General features: G+C 30.5%; 5 protein-coding genes across 7 annotated transcripts in view; 3 read left to right on the forward strand and 2 right to left on the reverse strand.

Moving 5' to 3' along the window:
- Positions 1-11,625, reverse strand: part of LOC137831725 (sugar transporter ERD6-like 5) — a 44,450-nt gene extending 32,825 nt beyond the window's left edge. Inside the window, exons 1-18 of one of the 2 annotated variants that reach the window (XM_068639518.1) lie at positions 11,278-11,625; positions 10,775-10,837; positions 10,583-10,672; positions 10,433-10,492; positions 9,910-9,975; positions 9,755-9,820; positions 9,572-9,647; positions 9,423-9,487; positions 9,178-9,270; positions 8,968-9,048; positions 8,801-8,885; positions 8,644-8,687; positions 8,461-8,523; positions 8,322-8,381; positions 8,188-8,241; positions 7,988-8,047; positions 7,781-7,895; positions 7,142-7,655 (exon numbers count right to left, since the gene is read on the reverse strand). In XM_068639518.1, coding sequence (XP_068495619.1) covers positions 7,522-7,655; positions 7,781-7,895; positions 7,988-8,047; positions 8,188-8,241; positions 8,322-8,381; positions 8,461-8,523; positions 8,644-8,687; positions 8,801-8,885; positions 8,968-9,048; positions 9,178-9,270; positions 9,423-9,487; positions 9,572-9,647; positions 9,755-9,820; positions 9,910-9,975; positions 10,433-10,492; positions 10,583-10,672; positions 10,775-10,837; positions 11,278-11,505 — 1,503 coding nt within the window. In that variant the 5' untranslated portion in view covers positions 11,506-11,625 and the 3' untranslated portion in view covers positions 7,142-7,521. Of the gene's footprint in view, positions 1-7,141; positions 7,656-7,780; positions 7,896-7,987; positions 8,048-8,187; positions 8,242-8,321; positions 8,382-8,460; positions 8,524-8,643; positions 8,688-8,800; positions 8,886-8,967; positions 9,049-9,177; positions 9,271-9,422; positions 9,488-9,571; positions 9,648-9,754; positions 9,821-9,909; positions 9,976-10,432; positions 10,493-10,582; positions 10,673-10,774; positions 10,838-11,277 lie in introns of those variants that run through there. The other variant, XM_068639516.1, reaches the window with a different exon arrangement.
- Positions 830-2,893, reverse strand: LOC137831728 (NADPH-dependent aldehyde reductase 1, chloroplastic-like). Of its 2 annotated transcripts, XM_068639523.1 has the most exons (5): positions 2,712-2,893; positions 2,446-2,535; positions 1,634-2,010; positions 1,165-1,523; positions 830-1,072 (listed from the first exon to the last, which is right to left on the reverse strand). In XM_068639523.1, the coding sequence occupies exons 1-5, from the start codon at positions 2,832-2,834 to the stop codon at positions 1,050-1,052; spliced, it is 972 nt and encodes a 323-aa protein (XP_068495624.1). In that variant the 5' UTR covers positions 2,835-2,893; the 3' UTR covers positions 830-1,049. The 2 variants fall into 2 exon arrangements, with proteins under 2 accessions (XP_068495624.1, XP_068495625.1); XM_068639524.1 differs by lacking the exon at positions 2,446-2,535 and having other exon boundaries at positions 2,712-2,891.
- A 2,248-nt stretch (positions 11,626-13,873) lies between the features above and the next one.
- LOC137831727 (receptor-like cytosolic serine/threonine-protein kinase RBK2) lies at positions 13,874-18,906 on the forward strand. Its single transcript, XM_068639522.1, has 9 exons — positions 13,874-14,222; positions 14,862-14,943; positions 15,107-15,451; positions 16,421-16,672; positions 16,906-17,063; positions 17,826-17,905; positions 17,992-18,127; positions 18,211-18,360; positions 18,513-18,906. The coding sequence occupies exons 2-9, from the start codon at positions 14,898-14,900 to the stop codon at positions 18,603-18,605; spliced, it is 1,260 nt and encodes a 419-aa protein (XP_068495623.1). The 5' UTR covers positions 13,874-14,222; positions 14,862-14,897; the 3' UTR covers positions 18,606-18,906.
- A 1,658-nt stretch (positions 18,907-20,564) lies between these two features.
- Positions 20,565-21,558, forward strand: LOC137831735 (histone H2AX). The gene is made up of 2 exons (XM_068639532.1): positions 20,565-20,972; positions 21,161-21,558. The coding sequence occupies exons 1-2, from the start codon at positions 20,772-20,774 to the stop codon at positions 21,380-21,382; spliced, it is 423 nt and encodes a 140-aa protein (XP_068495633.1). The 5' UTR covers positions 20,565-20,771; the 3' UTR covers positions 21,383-21,558.
- Positions 21,559-22,525: 967 nt separating this feature from the next.
- Positions 22,526-25,063, forward strand: LOC137831734 (uncharacterized). Its single transcript, XM_068639531.1, has 7 exons — positions 22,526-22,910; positions 22,984-23,202; positions 23,474-23,560; positions 23,670-23,816; positions 24,460-24,486; positions 24,601-24,696; positions 24,794-25,063. The coding sequence occupies exons 1-7, from the start codon at positions 22,662-22,664 to the stop codon at positions 24,992-24,994; spliced, it is 1,026 nt and encodes a 341-aa protein (XP_068495632.1). The 5' UTR covers positions 22,526-22,661; the 3' UTR covers positions 24,995-25,063.
- The last annotated feature ends 931 nt before the right edge of the window (positions 25,064-25,994 follow it).

A 25,994-nucleotide genomic window follows, 5' to 3' on the forward strand; every position in this document is an offset into this window, starting at 1 on the left:
AATAGTTTGTTGCGGTAATGGTAATTTAAATGTGTTGACATTAATAAAATATTACTCAACATTCCATTTATGACAGTTAAAATAAGAAAATTATATTATTAAATTCTTATTATTTGTTGCATGGCATGCTTTATCAGTAAGATTGTGTTTTTCTATTATTTATAACGGTTTATTGTAAAAAAGTTTCAAAATTTTTATATAATAATTATTGAATTAAAATAGTTAATTATTAATTATTTTTATTTTAAATTTATTGATTAAATAATATAATGAATATATAATAAGCTTTAAAGTAAAAATAAAACATCCACACATAATTATATGATTATATTGGTAATTACATTTATACAACTGTATTAATTTTTCTTTTTGGTTTTATACTTTGTTTCTACAGTAGTTTAATTTTCACATCTTATTAAAATGTGGTGTGTTACTTCTTATTATGTGTGGTCAACACTTTAGATTTGACAACTAAGTATAATCTATTACCATGTTTTGAATTATTATTGTTTCATTTAATTTTTACTTTTATTTATTGTTATATCTAATTTTTAATTTTATTGTTTATTTATTATAAATTTTGCAGCAATGATATTGCATCGTGTAATCTATTTAATTTGTTAATATTGTAATGAATGTATTATTATATTTTTTTATTATTATATTTTTTCTATTTTTTTTATAAAATATCCGTGTTGTACATGGTAAGGCTAGTATTAATATATAAGGAAAAAACTATAAATATATTACTTTATAGTTTCAGGTCTCTTCTATGAATTGATTACTCTTCTCATTCTGTCCATACCCAACATATATACAATTTAAAAACTTACTTACAAAATACATGCATGCATAAATAACTTTAGTGTTTTTATTACACATTGTATGCTTTTCAATTAGAACCTTCCAAACATATATTTATTCTTACACACATCTATACTATGTTACATTCGTAACATAATTTATTATGAATACAGAAAAACCCACAAACACACACATTACATAAACCAGTGTAAAGTGATGAGTATCTTTATCCTTCAGTATAACAATTAGGTATTCACAATGCTTCCACCTGAAAAGATGAAAAGGAAAAGAGTCAGAAAACCTATAAAATGAAAAAAGGTGTTTATGATTTTGGTGTGAAAAATATTAAGTATGAATGACCGTTTGGGTGGAGGACTTGGCCAGTTATGTAAGAGGAGCATTGGTTGGAAGCAAGAAACACATAAGAAGGAGCAACTTCAATAGGTTGCCCAGCTCTTTTCATTGTTGTATCTGAACCAAATACCACAATTTGTTCTTCTGTAAAACTTGCTACTTGTAATGGAGTCCAGATAGGTCCTGGAGCAACGCCATTCACACGTATTCCCTTCCTCACAAGCTGAAGTGCCAAGGATCTTGTAAACCCTACAATGGCACCCTTTGTCGATGCATAGTCCACTAGGGTTGCGTGTCCTTCATATGCAACCACTGATGTTGTGTTGATGATGCCACTTCCTTCCTTCATGTGCTTCAGAGCATATCTATGTATTCATAAAGAAGATATTATGAATGATAAACTTTCAGATCATATGTTATTTGTGTAGAATATGAAAGCATAAAACTGATGAGTGGTTTGATTATGGTGTCTTACTTGGTCATGAAGAAGTAGGAAAAGATATTGGTTCGGAAAACCATGTGGAGTCTTTTATCATCAATCTCTTCCAATGAATCACTTTGGAACTGCACAGCTGCGTTGTTGACCAAGATGTCAATGCAGCCATAAGCACTAACCACCTCATCCACCACTCTCTTGCAATTCTCTTCATAACCCAAATTAACTGGTATAGCCATTGGATCTTTGGCATCTGCAGTTTTAGCATTTCTGATAATTTCAAGTGTTTCTTTGGCATCTATGTCTTCCTGTCCCTCCACATAGGTGAAGATGACAGTAGCACCCTCTAATGAGAACAAGTTGCACACGGCTCGTCCAATTCCAGAGTCACCTCCAGTTATTACAGCTATCTTCCCCTGCAAATATTTATAACCGATTAAGTCCAAGAAGATTAGAAAAAATTACTCAACAACAAACAACAAATGTTAAATCTTAAACTCTAAAAAAACAAACAATGAAGTAATGAACTTTTAAGCGTAACTTAATCTTATAAACTATACTAGTACGACCGGTCGACCACCCTGAGTCAGTCAGAATTCCAAACCGTTTGACCATTCGTCCATAATGAGGGAGGCTGCATGGCAACACCAAACCAACCGGCCTGTGGGCTGGTGAAGTCAGCATGACTAATTCATAATTAAAGGTTATTTAGCATAACTTTAAACGTGATCCATTATCCTAATTCAGTCCATCAATGAAGGCTCAGTAAGGTAATATAAATAACGTAGATTTCAATAATCAAGTACGTCATTATCTACAGTAATCTGACAATCAAGTGTCAACACCCTTACTGACTTGATCGTCGAGTGTCTTCTGCAGGTACCATTCGAGTCTGTGATACCGGATGATCGAGAGGAGAAAGGAGCTCGAGGAGTGAATATCTGCGTGTAGAAGCAACAGACCTAAAGGAAGAGCATACAATTGTTCTCTAGATCCCAACACTCATTCGAGAACATAAATTAAATAATAAACTAAATAATAAAATAAAGTTTACCTTCATTTATATACTATATTATATTGTATGAAATGTTATTATTTTAATGGATGATATACATACTTGAAGTTTATTTGATGGTTTGTAATCTGGAGTGCTATATTGCGGTGGTGGATTCATGAGATACTCTTTGCCAGGCTGTGTGTATTGCTTCTGAGGGGGAAACCTGTATTCAGTGGAAGCCATTCTCTTAAACGGGCTTTTGGGAGGTGTGTAAGTGGAACTAGATTCTGAGTAGCCGTGAATATGGAGAAGCTAATTTATAAGGATGTCCTGAACAAAGAAAGTGTTAAGGTTTTGATAGCATGTGTATGTGTCGTGTGTGAAGATTGAATACACATGTTATGTTCTGTTTTAGCCTCACACGTGGCGAGACATTATTTGTGGACAATGGTTATATCAGTCATTTTCTTTTTCATTTCATTTTCTTTTCTTCTTACTCGGGATATGCTAATTACTTTTGGGAACGTGTTTCCTTGTGTTTGTTCTCTGTTTGGAAAGTTTTTCCTATTTTGATATATTTAAAATCTTATTCTTTCTTCTATGACATAAGGGATGAATGGGTTGGTATGGTTAATATCTTTCCTTTATTTATTTATTTATTTATTTTTAAAAATATTATTTTATTATTCATTTCGTTGTTCATCCGTATTTATGAAAAAAAATGTAATATATTTGTTTTTATTTTTGTGAGTATTCATAAATATTTACAGATATTTTCTATTTCCATTTTTTACTTTCAAATAATTTTATTTATAAATAATTTTTTAAAATATATACACACTGTAAAAAAATCATTAAATAAAAATTAATTTTAATATTTAAAAATAATCGGTTACTATATTAACTAAATTATATATTATTTTTAAGATTCTTCCTCTTTCATTCATGATATGGTAATTCTAGCCCATTATTAATAATTTGGCTTCAGAGACACCCATGATGCATTTGAAATATATTATATATCAATTTCTAATGTCGATGCTTTTGAAACCTATGTTTGGAGATCATTTAAAATATGTAAGAAATCATTTTATTCTTTGGATAAACTCAATCAAAGTATAAAACTTTTATTAATCAAATTTTTACTATTTATGAGTCTCAATTTTATGATCAAGTAGTTCCTTATCCAGGGATGTCATGACCCGACACTAAGACTTTGAAAGATAATGACACTCACTGAAAATGATCCAATAGGTTTTCAAATTGAAATACCATTTTGATGATTTAGTTGACAACTACAAAGCTCGGTTAATAGTCAAAGACTACACATAACAAGTTGTGATTGATTTCTCAAACACTTTTTCACTAATGGTTAAACTTATTTATGTAAAGGTCTTATTAGCTATTTCTACTACGAAAAATTAGAGCCTACAACAATTAGATATCAACAATGTATTCTTAAATGGTGAGTTATTTAAGAAAATATACATATATATTTTCCAAGGTTACAAAACAAGAACAAAAGGATTGATTTGCAATTAGTTGAATAAATCTATATGTGGACTGAGACAAACCTCTAGATAATGGTTTTGCAAGTTCTCATCAACATTACTGCAAATGGTTTTAGACAATCTAAAAATGATTACTCTTTGTTTACTCATGGTTTTGGTTCTTCATTAGTCATTTTGTCGGCCTATCCGAATGACATAATCTTAGTAGGCTTCGATTTTTCTTATGTTAACAATGTACAATTGATATTGAGCTCCTTAAGCAAACTAAATATCCTTGCTCCTATCAAATATTTTCCAGGCTTAGAAACTGCTAGATTTAGCAGAATGTATTAGCTTAAGTCAGTGAAAATAGATTTTATCTTTGCTTGATGATATTAGTTTAGGGTTTAGGGTTTAGATTTTATCATTTGTTCTTACACTAAACCCTAAACCCGCAAACTAGTTACACTGCCTATGGATCACAATTTAAAATTTAACCTTAATGACCTTATTGAGTATCCCTTTGTATATATAGAAGATTAATTGAAAGACTTGCGCACTTGACTATTTTCAAGCCACACATTACCTTTGTAATTCATAAATTAAGTGAGTACATGAAGAATCATTAATCATACATTTAATTACACTTCACCACTTGTTACAATACTAGAAATCCACTCCAGGTCAATGTCTCATTTTTCCGACCAACAAGAAATGTCATCTCTCAGCATATGCTGATGCAAACTGAGGCAAAATTATTTATTTAGAAACTAGGAGATAAATCACTAGTTTGTGTATTTATTGATATTAAATATATTTTAAATGATGTGAATAAACCTGTGTTCAATTTAATTTTATCTTATTCGTGCAATAATTTTTTTTTATAAAAAACAATTACTTGAGACTAATTAATTAAAGTGAGATGCATTATATAATTTAAGAAGTAATTTAAAATTAAAAAACAAAATTAATATTTACATTATTAGGAATCAGGCGTGACTTTTAATTAAAAATGAGAAAATTAAACTTATATGATAACATTTAAGATTTAAAATTTAAAATTTATTCATGTAAAATTTAATAATTCATTTAATGACTTACCTAAATGAACATCTAATGATAAAAACTTCTTTCCCTTGCAAAATAGTATACTAAAAAAGCCAACATATATGTTACTTAGTCATAAAAAAAAATAAATATATTAATTGGTTACATCATCTCAAAACTTTACTGGTTTTTGGAATTAATTGCTAAAATTTTCATATATAAGAATTTAACACACGTCACAAAATTTATAATAACTCATACACTTTGGTTAGATTAAGTTGGATGAAGATACAGCTTAAGAAGAAGGAAAAAAAGAAGAAATAGTTGAATAATAGATAAATTCTTTACATATATGTATGTATTATGTTTCCTTCACGTCTGTAATGTTACCAAATGAGAATAAAAAGAACTAATTTTACATTTCTTTTTCTTTTCTTTTCTATCCATTCGTTTACGTTTATCCTAATTTAGGACATTTATTTTACAATTTTTTTCATGGGTTCCTTTTTTTTTCAAATTCTTCTTCCACATTATTATGGAAAAATAAATTTAGAATGTAAAAAATACATTTAAAAATATATTTTAGAAAAACATTTTCAAAATTTAGAAATGTGTTTCAAGAATCTAAATCCAAAAATATATTATAATTTTTTTTTATCCATATTCTCTTTAATTTAATTTAAGATTATTTTTGTCATTTTACATAATTATTTTTTTATTTGAGTGAAAAATCAGATACAGGTTTAAATTGATATCGTGAAGAAAAAAGTTGTTTTTTATGTGTTAGGAATGCTATTCTTAAAAAAAATATGATTATGGACACTTATATATGTTATGAGACTTTTAAATGGTGTCTCATATAAGTAAGTGTTTAATTCAAAAAATATTTGTGTGATTTTTGACAATTCTAACACAATTTTAAAAAGGAGAAATATATTAATTTTCTAAAAATTTAAATTTATTGTATAAATTTTTAATATAATTATAAAAATAAAGAACAATTAAAACATAATTTGTACATAAAACTTATATAATTTATAATTATATAATATATAAATTCGTGTCTCAGTATCTTTAAGTATCCATGTTTTCGTATCCGTATCAGTGTTCATTATTATGCTACATAATTTATATGTTAAAATAACATTTTTGAAAGGCTAAAATCTATCTATGTATAAATTTGTGAAATCAGTAACAACGCTATATTTCTCTTCTAAAACATTTAATTTTTTATTTTTCGTGCATATATACATCATCATATTAAATATAGTAATTAAGATCATTACAATCGGTATATATTTTAATTTTATATATTACCATGATCAATATTATATTGTATATAAAATAAGGTTTTTTTCAAGTAAAAAAAATACCATATTAATTATCTGTCTTCCAAAAGTATGCAAATTAATTTTTTTTGAATTCAAATATACATAAGTATATTAATTAAGGACATTAATTAATATGTATTTTAATTTTTATTTATTACAATAATCAATTAAAGCCGCCATTAAATAGACATTTTGATTTAATTTTTACATATTACGATGATCAATTATCAAAAAATTTGGAATATTTTTATAATTATAAAATATTTTTTACAACTCTGGTATTTTTTTTTAATATCATAATTTTAAAATAATTACAGTTAATAAATATTATGATGATAATAACTTTTTTTTTGTAGTAAATGAAAAATACTAACATAATAAATAATCATGAAAAATGTGGTAATGAATTATATTTATTATTTTTTATGATAATAAATAATTAATAACACAAATTATAATTATAATAAAATATGACAATAAATAATTATGCTATCTAAAATACCAGTATACTAGTATAATGAATGATGACAACATAATGTCGGGTAAAGGATTCACACATGTTTTTAGTATATACACTTAGATTTTTTTTCTTTAAAAAAAAATAAAAGACAGTAATATATATGTGCTGCAGATAATGTGATCAGAAGAAAGTTTGAGAAGAAATGTATAAAAAACTAGGACATGAAAAAAATGAAGAGATTTTTGTATAATACATTAACTTGCAATTACAACTAAGGAATGAAACATGTCAAATGGCTGCTACATCATATGTTAAAATCAAATATTCAACTCTACATATGACAGTCTCAAAAAAATATTAAAGTACGTATAGTATAAACAAATTATATTACTATACGTACAAAATTCAAGGATATGCGTACATCACGATACAATCACTAAAATTATAGTGATGCTTGATGAATGCCATTTTCTTCATTCAGATTAGCATATGCATAGCCTTTTCTCTTCATTCAGATTAGCATATGCATAGCCTTTTCGCTCTTTTTTTCAGTGGAAAAGTTTGCATTTGGAAAATTCTTACTGGTTTATCATGCACGGAATTCATTTCTTTGAAGAAGAATATGAACTCAAAGAAGCTTGAATTTCTTCTAATGTTCGCCCCTTGGTTTCTGGTACAAGTTTTGCTACGAATAGCACAGTGAAGCCACATATGGTGGAGAAGATGAAGAAAGTTCCTGGCCAAACATAACATCAAAATGAATCTTATTACATGCATAGAAAGATAACTCCTTACTCTTTGTATTTTTCTTCCCTATTTTCTTAAATTTTTTCTCAGCTTTTTTGTTGAATTCGAACCTACCTGCTGAACTCCAATTCATGAGGAAGTTAAAAGCATATGATACAATCCAAGAACACAACCAGCTAACCAAAGTCACAAGGCTTCCAGCAGAACCCTTCACGTTGATGGGAAATATCTGGAAAATAAAATATAACCATTCATCATGCTGATGATTTTTTTATGTTTGCTTTTTTACTTCCCAAATTCAGGCATAGTAACAGTGACTACCTCAGACATTATAACCCATGGAATTGCTCCCATGCCTATAGAGTAAGATCCCACATATACCTGGCCATTAAGAATAGTTATTAGGAATTGAATTCTTGTTTTGAATCATAAAATATAGTAGTGATCACAATTCCTTTCAGTTAAATTTATGAGATTGCACAGTATAGTTGAAGATCCCTATATATGTGCAAGAACATTACCAGTACACCCACTAGGGCCATAATGGGGCTAACTCCCTTCCATTGATGCAAGTCCTGCATCATGCAATCCTAATTATTCTTAGAAATTCACGAGAAAACCAACTTACTGGATCAGATTGTGTAATTAAAAGAACCTGCAAGATGAACGACACGGCTGCCAGGAAGCATCCTAAGCATGTTCCCAATGCAGATACCTGTGTGATAATCAAAAATTCAGATTCAGAATATAAAGGACACAGCAAAAAAGTAGGAATAATAGTTCAAACTTTTTACCAGCAGAAGTGGTCTTCTTCCAGATTTATCCATTAGAAGTACTCCTAAAGTTGTCATTGGAATCTACAAACATAAATGATGGACTAGTGTGAAAAACAAGAATGAAGGGTGCACTCATCAAAGCTTGCATTTACAGGATAAAGCACAGAGAAATTATGCAATCGCATGAAGAGAATTAAGAACCTTGACGGCAACCATTGCTACTGTTCCAATACTTTCCGAAAACCCTGTCATGGATAAGAATTTTTGCTTTTGTGTGAATCATTTCATAAATCTAATATTCTCATTCATTTTCTCTTACTTGTCATATGATGGAGCATAGAAAAGAAACTGCACATACCAGCAGATATAAATATAGAGTTTGCATAAAAAACAATGCCATTAATCCCTCCAAACTGTTGAAGTATCATCAAGCCGACTCCTACCTAACCAAGTAACTATATAACATAAGAGCCCCACATAAGGCTAATATGGGCCATATGAATAGGGATAAGTTAGAATGCTCACGATAAGTGACTTCAAATATTGCATTCGGAATAAGCCAATGATGCTAGCTTCTGTTTGCTTCTGAAAGGCTTCGGTATAATCCTACAAATAAAGGTAATGCAAAAATGATAGATTAAATTCCTTGGTTTCTTCCTTTTCTATTTCACTTTTGCATCCAAGTATGATTGTAACTCTAGCGTAACTTTGTAAGAACAAAAACTAGTTACATACTCTAATTTCAGTGGCCTCTTGATAAACATCAGCATTCTTACCCCTGAGGTGCTGTAAAGCAGAATCACTCTCTCTTAACCGACCCACCTTGGCCTGCAGAATAATTTGTGATATGTTTGTGAGCAATGAAATGTAATGAGTTCAACCATTTCATAAAAGTGATGGAAAGAACCAATTCGTTGTGAGAGCAGTGTCCAACATGAACAACCCAAACAATAAAATTACAGAAGCTGTGAACAACTCACCAGCCACCTGGGAGAATCAGTAATGAAGGGCAGACTGAGAAGCTGCACAAGGCATGGAATAATTCCTGAGATAAATAAATAAACATGAGAGTTACATGAAGCCCGTTTTATTTGGTTTGTGAAAAGAACTCCAGAAAGAAGAATGTTACCTATTAGAGCCAAGATCCTCCAATTGACAAATGCTCCGACAAGATAAGTTAATGACATCCCACAACTAATCATTAACTGTCAAAATAAGACCAAATAGGATTAAAATAGCAAAACATATGTTGTATGGTACATAAAGTAAGAGTAAAATGATATTAAAAGATTGAATCATTTACAGTGTTTACCTGATGAACTGCGGTGAATGCCCCTCGAAGATTCTTGGGTGTTATTTCTGCTACATAAACAGGTACCTAATATACAAAGTAAACTATGTATTCTTTGAGTCGTTGAATATCAATTGAACTGTGATCATAACAAAATATACAGTCACAGCAGTTACCGCATAAGATAGAAGGCCAATCCCACATCCTATCAACAGTCTTCCAACATAAAGCCACCAAGCAGTCTTCAAACAAGCACCAAATGTTAGATATCAACAACTGAACTGGAGGAAAACCCTTTGGGATGAGCACATTCAGCTAATAGAATCATAGTGGTTCAATCTCCTTACTCTATCTATCTAATTCATTGTGTTCATAAAAACAGCAACTTGAGTTTCAAATAAGCTTCAATGTTAATATCAGAGGAGGTTTAAATAATTTTTATTGGCTACAAATATACCAATTTTTTTTGCTTTTAGTCCTTAAGTTTTATTTCTTCATATCAAATGGTATTTAAGCCTACCATGTACTTCAAGTACTCAATAGTTACAATGAATTCTTTACCTAGAAATATAGCTACCTATTTTTCCTTTAAGAAAAGGTTACCAACGACACATAATTGTAGTTTTCAGACATATTCAACCATTACTGATAGTGCAACTTGATAAATTGGAAATAAAGAGGAAGAAATTAATGAGAAACCTTTGAGAATGTTATGGCCAACCATCCCAAGATGCAGAAAATCTGAGAGAACCCCATGGCCTGCTCAGCAAAACATAGGATAACCAAAGGTGAACAACAACAAGAACAACAACACTTAAACCAGAATTAAGCAGCAATGCTTTGACTTACAACTCGACGACCTGCATAATCTGCTATTCTACCACTAACAACAGCACCGATCATAGCTCCAATGGTCAATATCGAACCAAAAATTGAGTACTGCATAGGGTAAAAAAGTTTGGCGGTCAAGAGACACAGTCAATCAAATGATGGCCATCAACAACAAGGTGTAATAAATGTTAGAAAAACAAAGGTTCAAACCTGAGCCACTCCGAGATTGAGATCACGCATGATTCCAGATTGAGTAGGCGATGAATACCCAATCTGCAAAATTAACAAGGTATTCATCTGACTGTAGTAATCTTGAGTTAGAGTTTTATTCACACTCAATTTTAACATTATCAACCAATAAAAAATCATTATTCATACCACAATAGTCATTGCAAAATTCAATCGACCATTTCTACATTATCAACAAAAAAAACCATCATTCATACCACAACTTAACATAGTCAATGCAAAAATTCAACCAACTATTTTTACATTATCAAACAATAAAAAACCATCACTCATACCACAAATTAAGATAGCAATTATAAAATTCAACCAACCATTTTTACATTATCAAGCAATAAAAAACCATTCATACCACAACTTTAAGACAGCCATCATAAAATTCAACCATCTTAAAAGAACATTTTTTACATTTTTTAATTGGATAACAGCTTACAATTTCTAAGATAGATACATAAAAAGTAACTCACAGCAGAGCCAAAAACGTAGGAACCAAAAACAGCAACGAGGGTGGTGAGTATAAGAGTAGTTGGAACGGAAGAAGCTCCGTTATGCCTCTTATCCAGAAAGTCAACGCCAACATCATGGGCACCATAACTTGTAGGGAGAAGAGGGCTTGAAAAATCGTTTGGTTCAGTGGTTTTGCTATCCATGTTTTGCATTCTATGAGAAGCAGAGGAAAGATGAGAAAGGTTCATTCAGAAGGTTTAAAAGGGTTACGCAAGAGAGAGAGAGAGAGAGATAGAGGTCGATGGTGAATGGCATTGACTAAAACGACATGATGATGAGAATGAAACGAACTCGAGTTTTACGTTGGCAAAACAGACACATTATCAATTTTTTTATTTTTATTTTGATGTGTACGCGAGATTCTTGTGGGTTCAATTTTAAATATTAAAAATATGCTAGACTGTCACGTGCTTAACTAGGGTTTTACTAATTTATGTTTTTTTATGGATTAGGAAGTGAAAATGAGAAAATGAATTTGAAACGATTTAAATGGAAAGTAAAAAAAAAGTTAGAATGTTTGGATTAAAGTAAATAGAGTGGAAAATGTGAGAAAAATTTATAAAAGTTTGTAATGATGTAATGGGTGGGATTGAAATTATATAGTTTTTAATTGATAAAAATGTAAGTATAAAAATTTATCTTTATATTTAAAAATGGTTAAAAATTAATATGATATATTTATTTATAAATTATAATTATTTTAATTAAAATATTATTTAAATATTTATAATTGTAAATATTTATTTTTATATTAAATAACATTATTATTTTTATCTTTAATTTTTTTAATTAATATAATTATTATATAAATTTATTTTTTAATTATTCAAAAATATATTTATTTTTATTATTATTTATATTTATAATTTATTATATATAATGTGATTAATTATGTTTTTTATAATAATTATTATTTTTATAATGTTTATATATTTAAATTATAATTATATTTTAAATAAAAATAATTTAAGTTTAAAATAAAAGGGTAAAAAAATAAATTAAAAAAATTATATATATATATATATATATATAATTTTTTTCGCACAGTTGCAAAAAAAAATTTGTATGAAATTTTTTTTTGGATTTACGTGCCTTTTTTGTTTTATTAGATGGATTTCTTCACTTTTCATTGCAAATAGTATTTCTTTGCCTTTCTCCGCCTCGATACAAACAATACCTTAGAGATAAAAAATAAATAAAAAAATAAAATATTAAACCATGGAAAAAATTAAAAGTATTTGTAATTTATTTTATTTTTTCAACAATGGTTGAATGTATTAAATGCGACATGTGTCCAACCGTTATACAAGTGTCAAAACAAACCACAAGAAAACATCCAAAAAAGTATATCTACAAAATTGAAAAACTTATGAATGAATGTTTTTCCTAAGCATATTCCAACATTATAGAAAAGCAAAATAAAATAACTTATGCATTAAATATGCACATTTTCCAACACTAACTTTAAACCGCTTTCCTTTCATATGTACTTCAAAAACCATTCCTATAAAAACCTTTGATGGTCAGATATCCTTTCAAAACTGTTCAGACAAACTCGCATTGTCTTCACCTGCACTAACATCAACTATTTTTGAATGGTATCTCTTTCTACACTTGTCAATCCACATTGCTATTCAACTCTAAGCATTCCAGACTTTCTTCCCCATAATTTTTTTTACTTCCTTTGTCTCGTTGCTTCCATCCTAAAAGTTGCAGACTCCACAATCCTTCTGCGGTCTCCTACACCTACTCTGGTCTCTTTTCGCTACATCATTTTTCAACCAAACAATATTTGTTTTCCATAACCAGACCATTGTCACATGAAGCTCTAACACATGCCCCGATGATATACCAGAACCTGCACATAGAACAAAAATCTTCCACACCTCTCCGCCAACACAAGAAAATGGAAAATAAATCATTGGATTGCATAAAAAAACCCTAGTATCATATTTTACGTCTGAGTTAAAGCATAGAGACAACAAACATACATTATAGTCATTCAAACACGGAAATACAACTAGTAAATTTCTTGCAAGCAGATTTATTTAATTGTCGTGTTAACGCAAGTTAATGAGACAACAATCCATCAATCAGAAAAAAGAGAAACTTACTTTATATGTTCATCAACGACTTGATTCATGGAAAAGATTTCCTCTGCATCAACCTTTGTTTGATTAAAAATAAGCTTATTTCTATGCTTCGGAATACTTCACATCACCAAAATCCATAAACTTTTCCATAAGTTATTACCTTCATTATTGACATTATTGAAACAGAAACCGGAGAACAACTCAAAATGATTAATTACGACATTGTGTTTCAATACCAAGTCTATTAAAACTCTTATAATTATTTTAATTTTTTGTGGATTGAGATAATTAGTGGATTGAGATAAATTTTGAAAGATTTAGTTGTTATAATCTGAATAGAATAATATTCAGATTTACTGTGCTAAATTGATCATTACTCCTTTACTTAAAGAATAGAACAATAACATTAATTAATTAGTAAATATATTTGTTTAAAAGCAACCCCACACTATTCTTTTCCCTTCTCTTTTCAAGTGAAAAACGTTCTCATCAAACACTGTGTGTGGGGGTTAAGCCTTCCAGCATAACTAGTTGCAGAGGTGAAGCCATTGGAGACTGTTGTGACACACAGACTCAGAGAGAAACAAAAACATTCGAACTATGAAACGGACCACAACTTGTTTCTCAATTAGTTTCTGGGTTTCTCTGTCACTTAAAATTTGTAACTGCACAGCATTCGGTGGCCAATTATAGAGTAAATGGACTTTCTCAAGGCATCAAATACGATATTCTCTTGTTCTGTCACCTTTAATTGCCAATGGTGGTGACCAGAGACACTATTGTTTAACGTATGCGTGCGTTTTATCTTCTGGGTATGTCGTTTTTTTCTGCTTACGTGATTATTCCGTCTACTTTCCTAAATGTAGATATGTGAGTGTGGAGCTTGTTGGGTAGAAAACCCCACATCGGTCGGAGAAACTTTTCAAAATCGTGTAAATAACGAAGGATAATTCTTATTGGAATTGTGTTAGATTTCTACCAAATTCTGAGAAGGTAACAGATCGAATGTGATAATGGTCATTCGTGTTTAAAATTCTAATGTGGGTAAGTTTTGGGACCAAGTTCATGTTCTTGGGGAGTTCATCTTCCATGGCTTTGTTTTGATTAGTTTTACTATTAATTATTCGTTATTAAAACCAGTGTCTGATATTTTAATGGTTCCTTGTCAGATAATTAACAATGACTGAATTTCTGTTCTCTACATGTTCAGGCTGGAATTCAGTCAAAACATAACATTTATCATTATTAATAATAGTAATTATTAATATTAATATTATTGTTGGTGATAGTATTATTATTGTATTAACTTTTGTGCTTCCATAAGTTCTTGTTTGTGACTCTTGTTTCTTTCATAGACCTGCTCCTTTGTTTCATAGACACAGGAATCATACCACACTGAAAGGGAAAAATGTAAGCTTTTGCTAATGTTTGTGATTACTCGTGTAATGCAGGAATTGTAAAGAAAAAGTCCTGCAAACAGATCAAAGATGGTCCCAATTGGTCATGCTTCTGATGACAAGCAGAGAAATCAAGGCATTTGTTTTCTAACCCTGCTTCTGCCCAAGGCTCCTTCATTACACTATTCCTGTGATTTTAATATACTGTGTTCCTTTGCACGTTTAGTTTCTTCTCTACCAAATGTATCAATTACCTTTCCCTGTGCTCAAAATGTTCATTTTTATTTTTTCTCTTCCAGACTCAGGAGAAATCGTTTTGGAGAAAGACAAAAGTGTGGTAACTCTAAGAGAACTCTTTGAAGAATGCATTAGTGACACTGACAAATCTCCTCAACCACCTGAATTTGCAGACAGTAATCCAAGCTCAAGGACACGGTTTCACTGGAGGATGCTTTTAAAACCATGCAAAATGAAATCAATGGAGCACCTACCCTCTTTTCCTCCAAGTTGTTTGTCAAGCATAACAAAGCCTACAAGCAAAGATATTGGAAAAAACACTATTCAATGTAATCCACACAGTTCCAGAACTTTGGTGAATTTCAGGCTTTCTGACCTGAGAAATGCAACCAACAACTTTAGCAATGGTTTGTAGTCTAGCCCTCTTTTCAGACCAATTGTTTTCTAGTAGTTTAGCTAGTAATAATATTTATTAGGACGAGGGTACAGAACATACCAAACTAGATAGAATTTTAATTACAAAATTACAGCTTGTGTTTGGTTTAATGTCTTATATTTACAAGTAAATTCATGTCAAAATTGTGACAATAATGTAGAAACGTGTATCATATGCTTCCAAATTGATGTGCTTCTATTATAATGTTGCTTGAATGGATACACTAGACAAGATAAGATTAGAAAATAATGATTGCACTAGACAAAAAAGTTATGATAACACCTATTGCAAAAAGATGATAGAACTCATTTTAGGTGATTTAGGCATGTACAGGGAAGACTTGTAGAAGCCTCTCACACAGGGTAACCCAGTTTCTGGAGGCAGAGAAAAACTATAGGCAAATCCATTAGGAAATATTTTGAAGTAAATAAGTTGTTTACCTACATGATTTGTATCCGAATATTTTTGGATTAAAGTTTGCTAACACAAGTTTATATCAAAAGTGTTTTGTAGACATAAGTTCGATAAAAGTGAGTTTACTTTAATGTAACGTGATTTTTTATTTGATATTTTCTGTTTAAAGATATGTTGATAAAATGAAATTGCTTTGGACCATACTAATCAAAAGTAATCTTACTTCATGTTGCTCTTAAAAAAATACAAATCAGAAGTACTTTTACTTTAAAAGTGACCTTGATAGCAAACTGAGTTTATTGAGATATGAGTAAGTTGGAAGTGGTCAAACTGATATCCAAACATGTTCTATGCCCTCATGTAATCCATTTTTTGGACCCCACCAAGAGGATAGAGGCTTGGTTGTGGTTATATATTTTGATTGTTAATTCATTTTCTAAGTATTTGCAAGTAGAGAGTATGTTATTGCTTTATGAAAAATGCATCAATTTGACCATGTAGAATTTGCTCTTCCTTTTACTTATAGAGAATATAATTGGAAGAGGTGGCTATGCTTATGTTTACAAGGGTAGCCTACAAGATGGGCAATTAATAGCAGTTAAGCAACTGAGTAGAGGGACTCCAGAAGACAGAATATCAATTCTTCTATCTGAGCTAGGAATTCTTGCTCATGTTGACCACCCTAATGCTGCCATGCTTATTGGATTTGGAGTAGAAGGGGGAATGCACCTTGTGTTCCAATTATCTCCTCTGGGAAATTTAGGATCTCTTCTTCATGGTGTGTACTTGATCCTATGTGAAAGATTTTTTATTTTTTTACCATATTTTAAGTGTCAAGTATTGTTCAATGAAGTATATCTGTTGGAGAATATGGTTAGCCATCTTCAATGAAATCTCTCAGAACAATCACTTTTTTTTCATTCAGAAGAGTCAAATTCAAGATTCTGCTTCAAAATGTTTTCTGTTTGAATGTATCTACTGATTACTTTTTAATTTTCATGAAATATTCAGGTCCATATAAAAATATATTAGATTGGAGCAGAAGGTATAAAATAATTTTGGGGATAGCGGATGGCCTCCTCTATCTTCATGAGATTTGTCAAAGGCGAATCGTTCATAGAGATCTTAAATCAGATAATATTCTGCTGACAGAGAATTTTGAGCCACAGGTATTTATCAGAGTGATTATAGAGAATTAATAAAAGAAGGAAATCTTAACCTTGGCTGGTGAAACTTGGGACATCTTTAGTTTGAGAAAATATTTGTTTATTTTCATTTCTGTTTTCAATAATTCTTATACAAAATGCTGGTTTTTACTTGATTTCTAACTTTCAAATGCTTATATACAATAAATAGTGAAAACAACTAGTACAATTATAAATAATGTAATTTTTTTGTAATCTAATGAACATGCTTTTTTTATAAACCTTGGTTAAAAGAACACAAAGAAATATTTTCTTCACTAAAACGGTCTTTAGGATCCCTGAATGTATCATGTGGATGTGTTCATATAATGAAGTTACCACTTTCTTCTGCATTTCTTCTCATTTCTGAGTAGTTATCACTAGGACCATGCCCTGCTTAAAAATAATCTATGATAATACTTCCTGTGGCAATCCTCTCACAGAGTAACATCAACCTAGCTATATTTTGTGATCCTTAGTATCTACGACCAGTTTAGAATTTTGAAAATAAATCATATTCTCTGAAAATCTTCAACCTTTGCAAAGAGATGATTATATAAATTGAGCCATGACAGTTGTGCTGATTGTTCTCTTTCATACCATGCTATTACATAGTCTGCTGGTGAAATAATAAGCAGCAGCAGACACCTTTGCTTCTGGATCCCCTACTAGTACTCTACTAGGGTACAAGTTCGAGGCTTATATTTCATCTGATCTAACACTCTCACTAATTGAGAATCTCTCCAGATTTGTGATTTTGGGCTCTCAAAATGGCTACCAGAACCCTGTACTCATCATATTGTTTCAAAATTTGAAGGCACAATGGGGTAAGCAAATATACAAATACAGTAAAGTTCTAAACATATATTTTGAGAATTAATTCTCATTCTCATGATGTAACATTCACCCCTAGGTATTTTGCTCCGGAGTATTTGACACGTGGCATAGTAAACGAAAAAACTGATATTTATTCCTTTGGGGTCTTACTTTTGGAGATTATAACTGGGCGTCATGCTTTGGATCATTTGAAAGAAAGTATTGTGTCATGGGTAAGTCGTTCTCCCAAATGTGGGTATGTTATATATCATAATACCTTAAAGGCCTCAGCACATTGTGTTTTCTTGTGTTGTAGGCAAAGCCTTTATTCCAAGCTAATAATATTAAGGACCTTGTTGATCCTTCTCTGGGTGATGATTATGTCTGGGAACAAATGGAACGTGTTGTTTTGACAGCATCTCTGTGTGTTGAGCAGTTTCCTATCTTACGCCCCAGAATGAGTCAGGTAAGCATGCAACCTAGAACGTTGCAACACTGTAATCTTAAGGATGATAAACTAAGATATTGTTAGTTACTGTAACTATAACTATAACTATATTTTTTTCAGTTAACTTTTGTTTAAGAGAAGATTGTTCACATTCTCTCTGTTGGCTGCAGATTGCAATACTGCTAAGAGGTGATGACTATGTGATGGAACATACTGAGAGGAGTAACAAGATGTCGAAGAAAACAACTGAAGGAGCTATCTAAGTGTTCTGAGTTGGTTGTGTTTTGGGAAAATGAGGGTTGAAGTCCTCTCCCACCACATGTATTTAATATTGGGGGATTCTGCTTCCCCTCTTTCTTCCCCAGAAATAAAGGAGTCCAATAAAAACATACATCTTATAGCATTTGAAACTCAATACAAATATACAATTGGACTTTTTTATTTCTAGGGAGAAAGGTGGGATATAAAAACTTACATTTAGTTCTTTGTTAGTTAAAAAATTGAATTCATTATCTCTTAAACTATTAGAAATCATCCTTAAATGCAGAATTTAGTTTTTGTCCATTCTCTTTTGCATCCGGTTTAGTATAGTAAGAAATATAAAAGAGGTCTACACTAGTAAAACTTAACAAACTACATAGTTGGTGTAGCAAGCTATATAACAAAAACATGTATACAACATAGTTGGTGCAGCAAGCTATGTTAACAAAAACATGTATACAACATAGTTGGTGCAGCAAACTATGTTAACAAAAACATGTAGACAACACAGTTGGTGCAGCAAGCTATTTAACAAAAACATGTTTATGTGTTGATAGCATAACAGAAAAACCATATTAAAATTAGTTCTGTTATGTTGCCTTATATAATATTTCTCTCTGTTGTTTCTCTGATATGTATCAATAATAGTTTTCCTATTCCTGTCCATTCTCTTCCTCTCTTCTTCACATGGTATTCAGAGTTTCTTGATTCTGGTCATGGCTGTTTCTTCTTTCAATAATTTATTCTTCCTCATACAGTTTCACACCCCTATCTCTCTTTCAATAATTTTTTGATTTCACAACAAGATATTGTCACTAAAGTTTGAAGCTTCTTCATACAATCAAGATTATCCTGTCAAAATCCTCACTTCTGATGATGCCATACACAATATTATCAATTCTGTTTTTATTCTTTATGAGCAATAAGATCAGCTTCTTGTTACTTGATTATTGGCTTCTATGTCTCCTTTTATTCTCATGAAAATGGCTGACTCCATTTGTCTATTCAAATTTGGTCCAAATTAAAGGTGTATTGTGTTTCTCAAAATAGAACAGATATCAAGAAGATAAAGAAATATCTATCTATCCACATCTTAGATATTAAGAACAAATATTTTCTATTTTTTATCTTTATATTTTTCATATTTTCAATTTTAGAAAATAATATAACAATATTTAACTTAAAATGAATGAATTATTTTATATGTTAAATTCTTAAATTTAATATCAAAATATTAAAATTGAATTTCTAATAATGATAAGGATATTTCTTCGTAGATTCAAAATCAAATAAATAATATATTACTCAAATTTATAAATTTAAAATAAATATTTAACAATATTTATTAACATTCTCACACTTTCCAGAACCATTAAAAAATAATATAATATTTGTTTATACTATTTATTGGATAGTATCTAAAAGATAATACAAATATCAAACTCAAATAAAAAATTAACTTATTATAAATTATTTTAAAAAGTTATTCATTCCCTTTGTTCAAAATTAAAATATATAATAAATAACATATTAATTAATATAAGCATTTTACCAAAACTAAAATATATAATAAATAATTTATTAATTAACATGATCATTAGTTCAAAGAAAATATTTTTTCTTTTTTAAGAATTTTCTATTCACATTCTAAGTTTCTATTCTCTGTTATAATGATAAATCTTAAACTATAATCAACAATTTTATCAAAACTTCATTAAACAATATATATATATATATATATATATATATATATATATATATGATAAAGACAAAATATTTTATTATAAAACTAAAAGAATATTACACACATGTTATTAAATTATGAACATTTTCACCCAAAATTGAAAACAGTACATTATAAAATATATATTTAGATTAATTAATTATTTGTTAAAATACATGCAACAAAAATTACTTAAAAAGATTTTGTGGCGGGTCATAGAAATTGCTTGAAATGGAAAAGGCAATTTCCCGCGAATATCAGTGGAGAAGTGACGTTGGCAATCCGTGTCTCACACTCTCAACCAATCAGCGTTGATTCTTGGGCCCTATATATACCATTCCACTCACATTTCTTCTTATATGCACTTCTCCCTCACTTCTTTTACACTCCTCCAAATTGAAAGTTCTAGGGTTAGGGTTTCCAATTTTTGTAAGCAGATTAGAAAATGAGTTCTACTGGTGGTTCAACCAAGGGTGGAAGGGGCAAGCCCAAGGCCTCCAAATCCGTTTCTAGATCACAGAAAGCTGGCCTTCAATTCCCTGTTGGAAGAATCGCTCGGTTTCTCAAAGCTGGCAAATACGCAGAACGTGTTGGTGCTGGTGCTCCAGTTTACCTCTCTGCAGTGCTCGAGTATCTCGCAGCTGAGGTTGGTTTTGTTTTTTTGATTAGGTTTTAGTTTTGATTGGTTCTTGTTTTTCTTATCAATTTATTTATTATTGTTTTAATTGTTGTTTTGAAGGGGTTTGGTCATTGATTCTGTCTTTTAGGGTTCTGATTGACCTAAAATCTTGCACTTTGTGTATCTTGTTTGTTGACATTGAGTTGTTTTTTTAGGTTTTGGAACTGGCTGGAAATGCTGCTAGGGATAACAAGAAGAATCGAATTGTTCCTAGGCATATTCAACTTGCGGTGAGGAATGATGAGGAACTGAGCAAGCTTTTGGGGTCTGTCACCATTGCGAACGGTGGCGTTTTACCCAATATTCATCAAACTCTTCTTCCTAAGAAGGTTGGCAAGGGAAAAGGCGAAATTGGATCTGCTTCACAAGAGTTTTAGGGTTTTAAGGGCTCATTTTAGACTATAGATTAAATTTCATTTTGGTTGTAATATACATGGTTTGGTCTATTTCTATATATTTTCTGAGAGGTTAAGTGTTTCTCAGTCTGTGGAGCTGAATCGCATGTATTTCTTTTTGGATGTATAAGAAATGAGAATGGGTGTTTTCCGATGAATCCTTGTGTTTAAAAAGTGATGCATCATATAATAGCTCGCCCATTTTGATTTTGAATTTGGGAATGGAAAACAATGATTATGTGAGTCTTGCCATTTTACTGGGTTGCTTTGGTTCTTGGCTAGAGTGTGAGAAGGCATTTTTACCTTTGGATTTTATGATCCTTTACGACATTGGTTTTATATGTTCTAATCTTAGGTAATAAATTGGTCTTGTTTTCATGGATTCTCTTCTCTGTCTGTGCTGTGATGTCATCTGTGGCATTGGATAGTAGGGCTGAAATTTGTCTTTTTCAGTGTTCTTTTGGTTATTTGACATTCATATTTACTGAAAGTAAGTTTTTATAGAGTTATTGTCTCATCTGACAACATTCATGACTTCGTTTGTGTCACGGAGTTGCAACATTCCTGACCTCTTTGCTGCAACAGTTAGGTTATGTACGAACAGAAGAAGATCGAAAAGTGCTTAGGAAAATTTTGTAGCATATTTCCAGTTTTTAGATGCAATGATGAAAATCTGTTCGAAAAGTGCTTAGGAAAATTTCATAACATATTTCCAGTTTTTAGATACAATGAAAATGTTTTTACTTAATTTTAGAAGAAAATATTTTGGTGGTTTTTCAATTCATACCCAATCTTATGATAAATTAAAATAATGAAATTTGGATTTAACGTTCTATAGCTGCTAAGAATCTCCAGCAGCATATCGCAGGCGTACTAAGGCAAGTGGCCTTAATTGTGAAAAACGTCAATGTCAAACAAACGGGGTCGTCATATGTCAACTCTCAAAAAATATATTTTTCCTTAATATTTTAGTCATTATATTTGGTTCTATATTTTTTTGTTTTACTCTGATGTTTAAGAAAATCTTGCAATTTATGCCAATTATATAATAAACAGTAACCCTTAGTGAGATGGGGTTCAATGGAAAAATTGTTTTTTTTTTTTTTTTAGTTTTTAAAATTGTTATCTTGTATTTATGTGGTGAAGAGTGCATGCAATGAAAAATGGGAAAACTGGTCCTTAAAAGTTGAGTGTGTCGAACACAATCAAACACCCAAAATAGAGGTAATTTAATTTCATCCATCCTAATAATTTCGATGAAATGGTGTGTTTTGGTTTGATGCAGTGTGTGGGTGTGGCTTTGACATCGTGCCATGGACAACTCAAAGCGAGAACTTGTGAATTTAGGGTCAGAATTGGATGTTCCTCCAACGTTTATGTATCTAGGAAGAAAGTGCTGGAGAAAGTGGACGAGGAGCTAGCAAAGGGAGATGATAGAGCTGCGCTGACACTTGTGAAGGATTTGCAGGGTAAACCTGGTGGGCTTCGGTTTTTCGGTGCTGCCAGACAGGTTAGTCTTGTGTCTTCTTGCGTCTTTTCAACTCTATGTTTTTGGATAATCTTTCTCTATGCTTATTCTTCAGGTGCCTCAAAGGCTTTACACCTTGGATGAATTGAGGCTAAATGGAATTGAAACTCTGTCTCTTCTATCGCCTGTGGACACCACTCTTGGTTCAATAGAGAGAAATCTTCAGATTGCTGCTATTCTAGGAGGTCTTGCTGCATGGAATGCCTTTGCAATTTCCCCACAACAAATCTTCTATATATCACTGGGGTTGCTATTTCTATGGACACTAGACGCGGTACTTACTCACACCTGGAGATCAATTCATTTCACCACATTTGTGAAGTGAAGTTTTTCTAGAAGAGTCTTTTGTTTTATGCTTGTTTTCATCTTCTGCTGATCCAACCACTTGCTTCCTCTTGCGTATTTGGGGAGCTTATTCTCTTTTCTCATGCTTTGTCCCTTTAACTGGATCAAGTTTGCCTATCAATCTTCATTATATTTGTGTTTATTCATTGACATGCTACTTGAATTCCATCTCATGCTTATCCAACTGATTGCTTCTTCAGGTCTCTTTTGGTGGAGGTATTGGTAGCTTGGTTGTTGATACAATTGGTCACACTTTCAGTCAGAAATACCACAATAGGGTTATTCAAGTCAGATTCATGCCATTCTATTATCGCACACTTAAAAGTAATTTTATTTCAATTAACTTACATCATCATATTGACCATCAAGTAACCATAACAAAATTTAATTGTGCAGCATGAAGCTGGTCACTTTTTAATTGCTTATCTGATAGGAATACTTCCTAAAGGATATTCTATTTCTAGTTTGGATGCTCTGCAGAAGGAGGGATCTCTGAATATTCAAGCAGGCACAGCCTTTGTGGATTTTGAGTTTCAAGAAGAAGTAGGCTGCTTTTTTTCCGCTTATATTTAATACAACCCAATTACTTTTTAGGAATTGTTTGGCTCAAAGGAAGGGAGGGAAGAAATTTTGGTTACACATTTTGTTTAGTTTAGAGGAAGGGAAGTGGAGAGGTTTAAAAGTTAATGTACTTTTGCGTCCTTATAAATCTGGGATTCTGTAACATGATTAAAGATGTTTCACATTTTAGTCAACACACCTTTAATGTTTTATACTCCTTTCCCTCTCCTCTAATACAAAATTTAATGAGAGAATTTTGTTCCCCTCCAATTTCCTTCTAAAAATTAATCAGATAACAATGCTTTTTAGCGACAATAAGAATTGGGGATGTCTATGAATATGTATTGAATATCTTACATCAATTAGATATAAAAACATTTCATAGAATGAGTGATTTCATAGTATGAGTGAGTAAACGTAAATCTTATAAATGTAAATCTTATCTTATAATAAAGTTGAAGTATACTTAAAATTGATTTTAATACTATGTAATTTGGCTTTTAATTTTCTAAGTGTCACTGTGACTTCATCGTGTTTTAACTCATTAAAGTGTTTGATTAGTATCACATCTGTATTTAGTTGACAACTATATTTATTGATTGGTGGTGCTTTTCACTTCATGCAGGTTAATACAGGAAAAGTATCAGCTACAGTATGTTGCTATCTCACTGACTTCTAATTTTCACTGTTTACAAGGTTGCTTAAATTGATATTCTGCACATTACAAAATTTAATAATGTGACAACCTTTGTTTTATGTTATTTAGACATTGAACAGATTTTCATGTATAGCATTGGCTGGGGTGTCTACTGAGTATCTTATATATGGATTTTCTGAAGGAGGTCTGGATGACATCAGAAAGGTTTATGCAATTTTTTACTTACTTTCTTAGCCATCACAATTAGAAAGCTCAGACATAGCATATTTTTGCTGATTGTGATTTTGTTAAATGTAAATAGTTGGATTTACTGCTCAAGGGACTAGGCTTCACACAGAAGAAGGCAGATTCTCAAGTTAGATGGTCTTTGCTAAACACAGTCTTGCTCTTGCGGAGGCACGAAGTAGCTCGAGCCAAGGTTGCTGAGGCCTTGGCAATGGGAAAATCTGTAGGATCCTGCATTGACATTATAGAGAGTTCTATAGATGTTTCAGATCTCTAAACGAAGCTTTTGATTATTCCCTTCTATATGTTCATTAATATTTCTATAAATTTTCATTTGCCTTGTTCAGTTATTGGAGCTAAATGTGAATATCTTCTTGTTTTACAGTGGAAAGCAGTAACTCAATAATACAGTTTCTTAGTCACCATTGTCAGGACAATTAGATGCAGATCTGTTCACACTGTAAACAATAAAAATACACATCACATACTTCAATAAATTAATATTTTATTTATTTTTTAATTTAAAATATTATTATATTATTATATTATTATAAGTATTTGTTAAATATATGATTTTTACTGTAGATGGTGTTAAGAAAACTTTTCCGGACAATTAATATAGGTTTTCTTAAATGTTTTGATTATTAACCAATTAGAATTTAGTATTATTTACTTATATATCAAAATAGAAACAATTCTACAAAATTCAATTTGAAAAGTAATTATTTATTCTAATTCAGTATCTATATCATTATATAAAATTATATAAAAATATACATTGTAACTTTCTTTTGATGTAATCTTTTAATTGAATAATTTTATTTTTAATAATAAAATTAATTTATTTTTAATTTAATAAAATAAGCAATTATATAACTTTTCTTATTTTAACATAATCAAATATTTTTACCTTTAAAAAATAACGATTACATAATTTTTTAATATTATTTTTATAAAATTATATTATTTTTATTTTAAATTAATTATTCATAGAAATAATAAAATTATATCTAATTTGGCTGAGAATTTATTTTGTGGTGGTCAAATGTTATATAATTCATTGTTTTAGATTAAAATTCTACAATAATCAATATAATTTATTGAATTCTTATTTTCTTACAGCATTAAGGGTTAAAATTTTATAGAATAGTAAAATTCCTGCAAAGGTCTAATAAATTGAGTAGAAATGAACCTTAGATTTAGTATAAAAATGGAATAAAACGAATTCATATAAAATGTAGAAAAGTAAAGACATTTAAATGATAATATTATTTGTC

Source organism: Phaseolus vulgaris, chromosome 6 (assembly GCF_000499845.2).
Source record: "Phaseolus vulgaris cultivar G19833 chromosome 6, P. vulgaris v2.0, whole genome shotgun sequence".
Lineage (NCBI taxonomy): Eukaryota > Viridiplantae > Streptophyta > Magnoliopsida > Fabales > Fabaceae > Phaseolus > Phaseolus vulgaris.

Coding starts and splice junctions, on each gene's coding strand:
- LOC137831728 (XM_068639523.1), bottom strand. CDS start 2,834: ATGGCTTCCACTGAATACAGGTTTCCCCCTCAGAAGCAATACACACAG. Junction 2,536..2,711: donor AACCATCAAATAAACTTCAA/GTATGTATATCA, acceptor TTCTACACGCAG/ATATTCACTCCTCGAGCTCC. Junction 2,011..2,445: donor GACACTCGACGATCAAGTCA/GTAAGGGTGTTG, acceptor AAATATTTGCAG/GGGAAGATAGCTGTAATAAC.
- LOC137831727 (XM_068639522.1), top strand. CDS start 14,898: ATGGTCCCAATTGGTCATGCTTCTGATGACAAGCAGAGAAATCAAG. Junction 16,673..16,905: donor TTTAGGATCTCTTCTTCATG/GTGTGTACTTGA, acceptor TGAAATATTCAG/GTCCATATAAAAATATATTA. Junction 18,128..18,210: donor AAGAAAGTATTGTGTCATGG/GTAAGTCGTTCT, acceptor CTTGTGTTGTAG/GCAAAGCCTTTATTCCAAGC.
- LOC137831735 (XM_068639532.1), top strand. CDS start 20,772: ATGAGTTCTACTGGTGGTTCAACCAAGGGTGGAAGGGGCAAGCCCAAG. Junction 20,973..21,160: donor TCGAGTATCTCGCAGCTGAG/GTTGGTTTTGTT, acceptor TTGTTTTTTTAG/GTTTTGGAACTGGCTGGAAA.
- LOC137831734 (XM_068639531.1), top strand. CDS start 22,662: ATGGTGTGTTTTGGTTTGATGCAGTGTGTGGGTGTGGCTTTGACATCG. Junction 22,911..22,983: donor TTTTCGGTGCTGCCAGACAG/GTTAGTCTTGTG, acceptor CTTATTCTTCAG/GTGCCTCAAAGGCTTTACAC. Junction 23,203..23,473: donor TTCTATGGACACTAGACGCG/GTACTTACTCAC, acceptor TTGCTTCTTCAG/GTCTCTTTTGGTGGAGGTAT.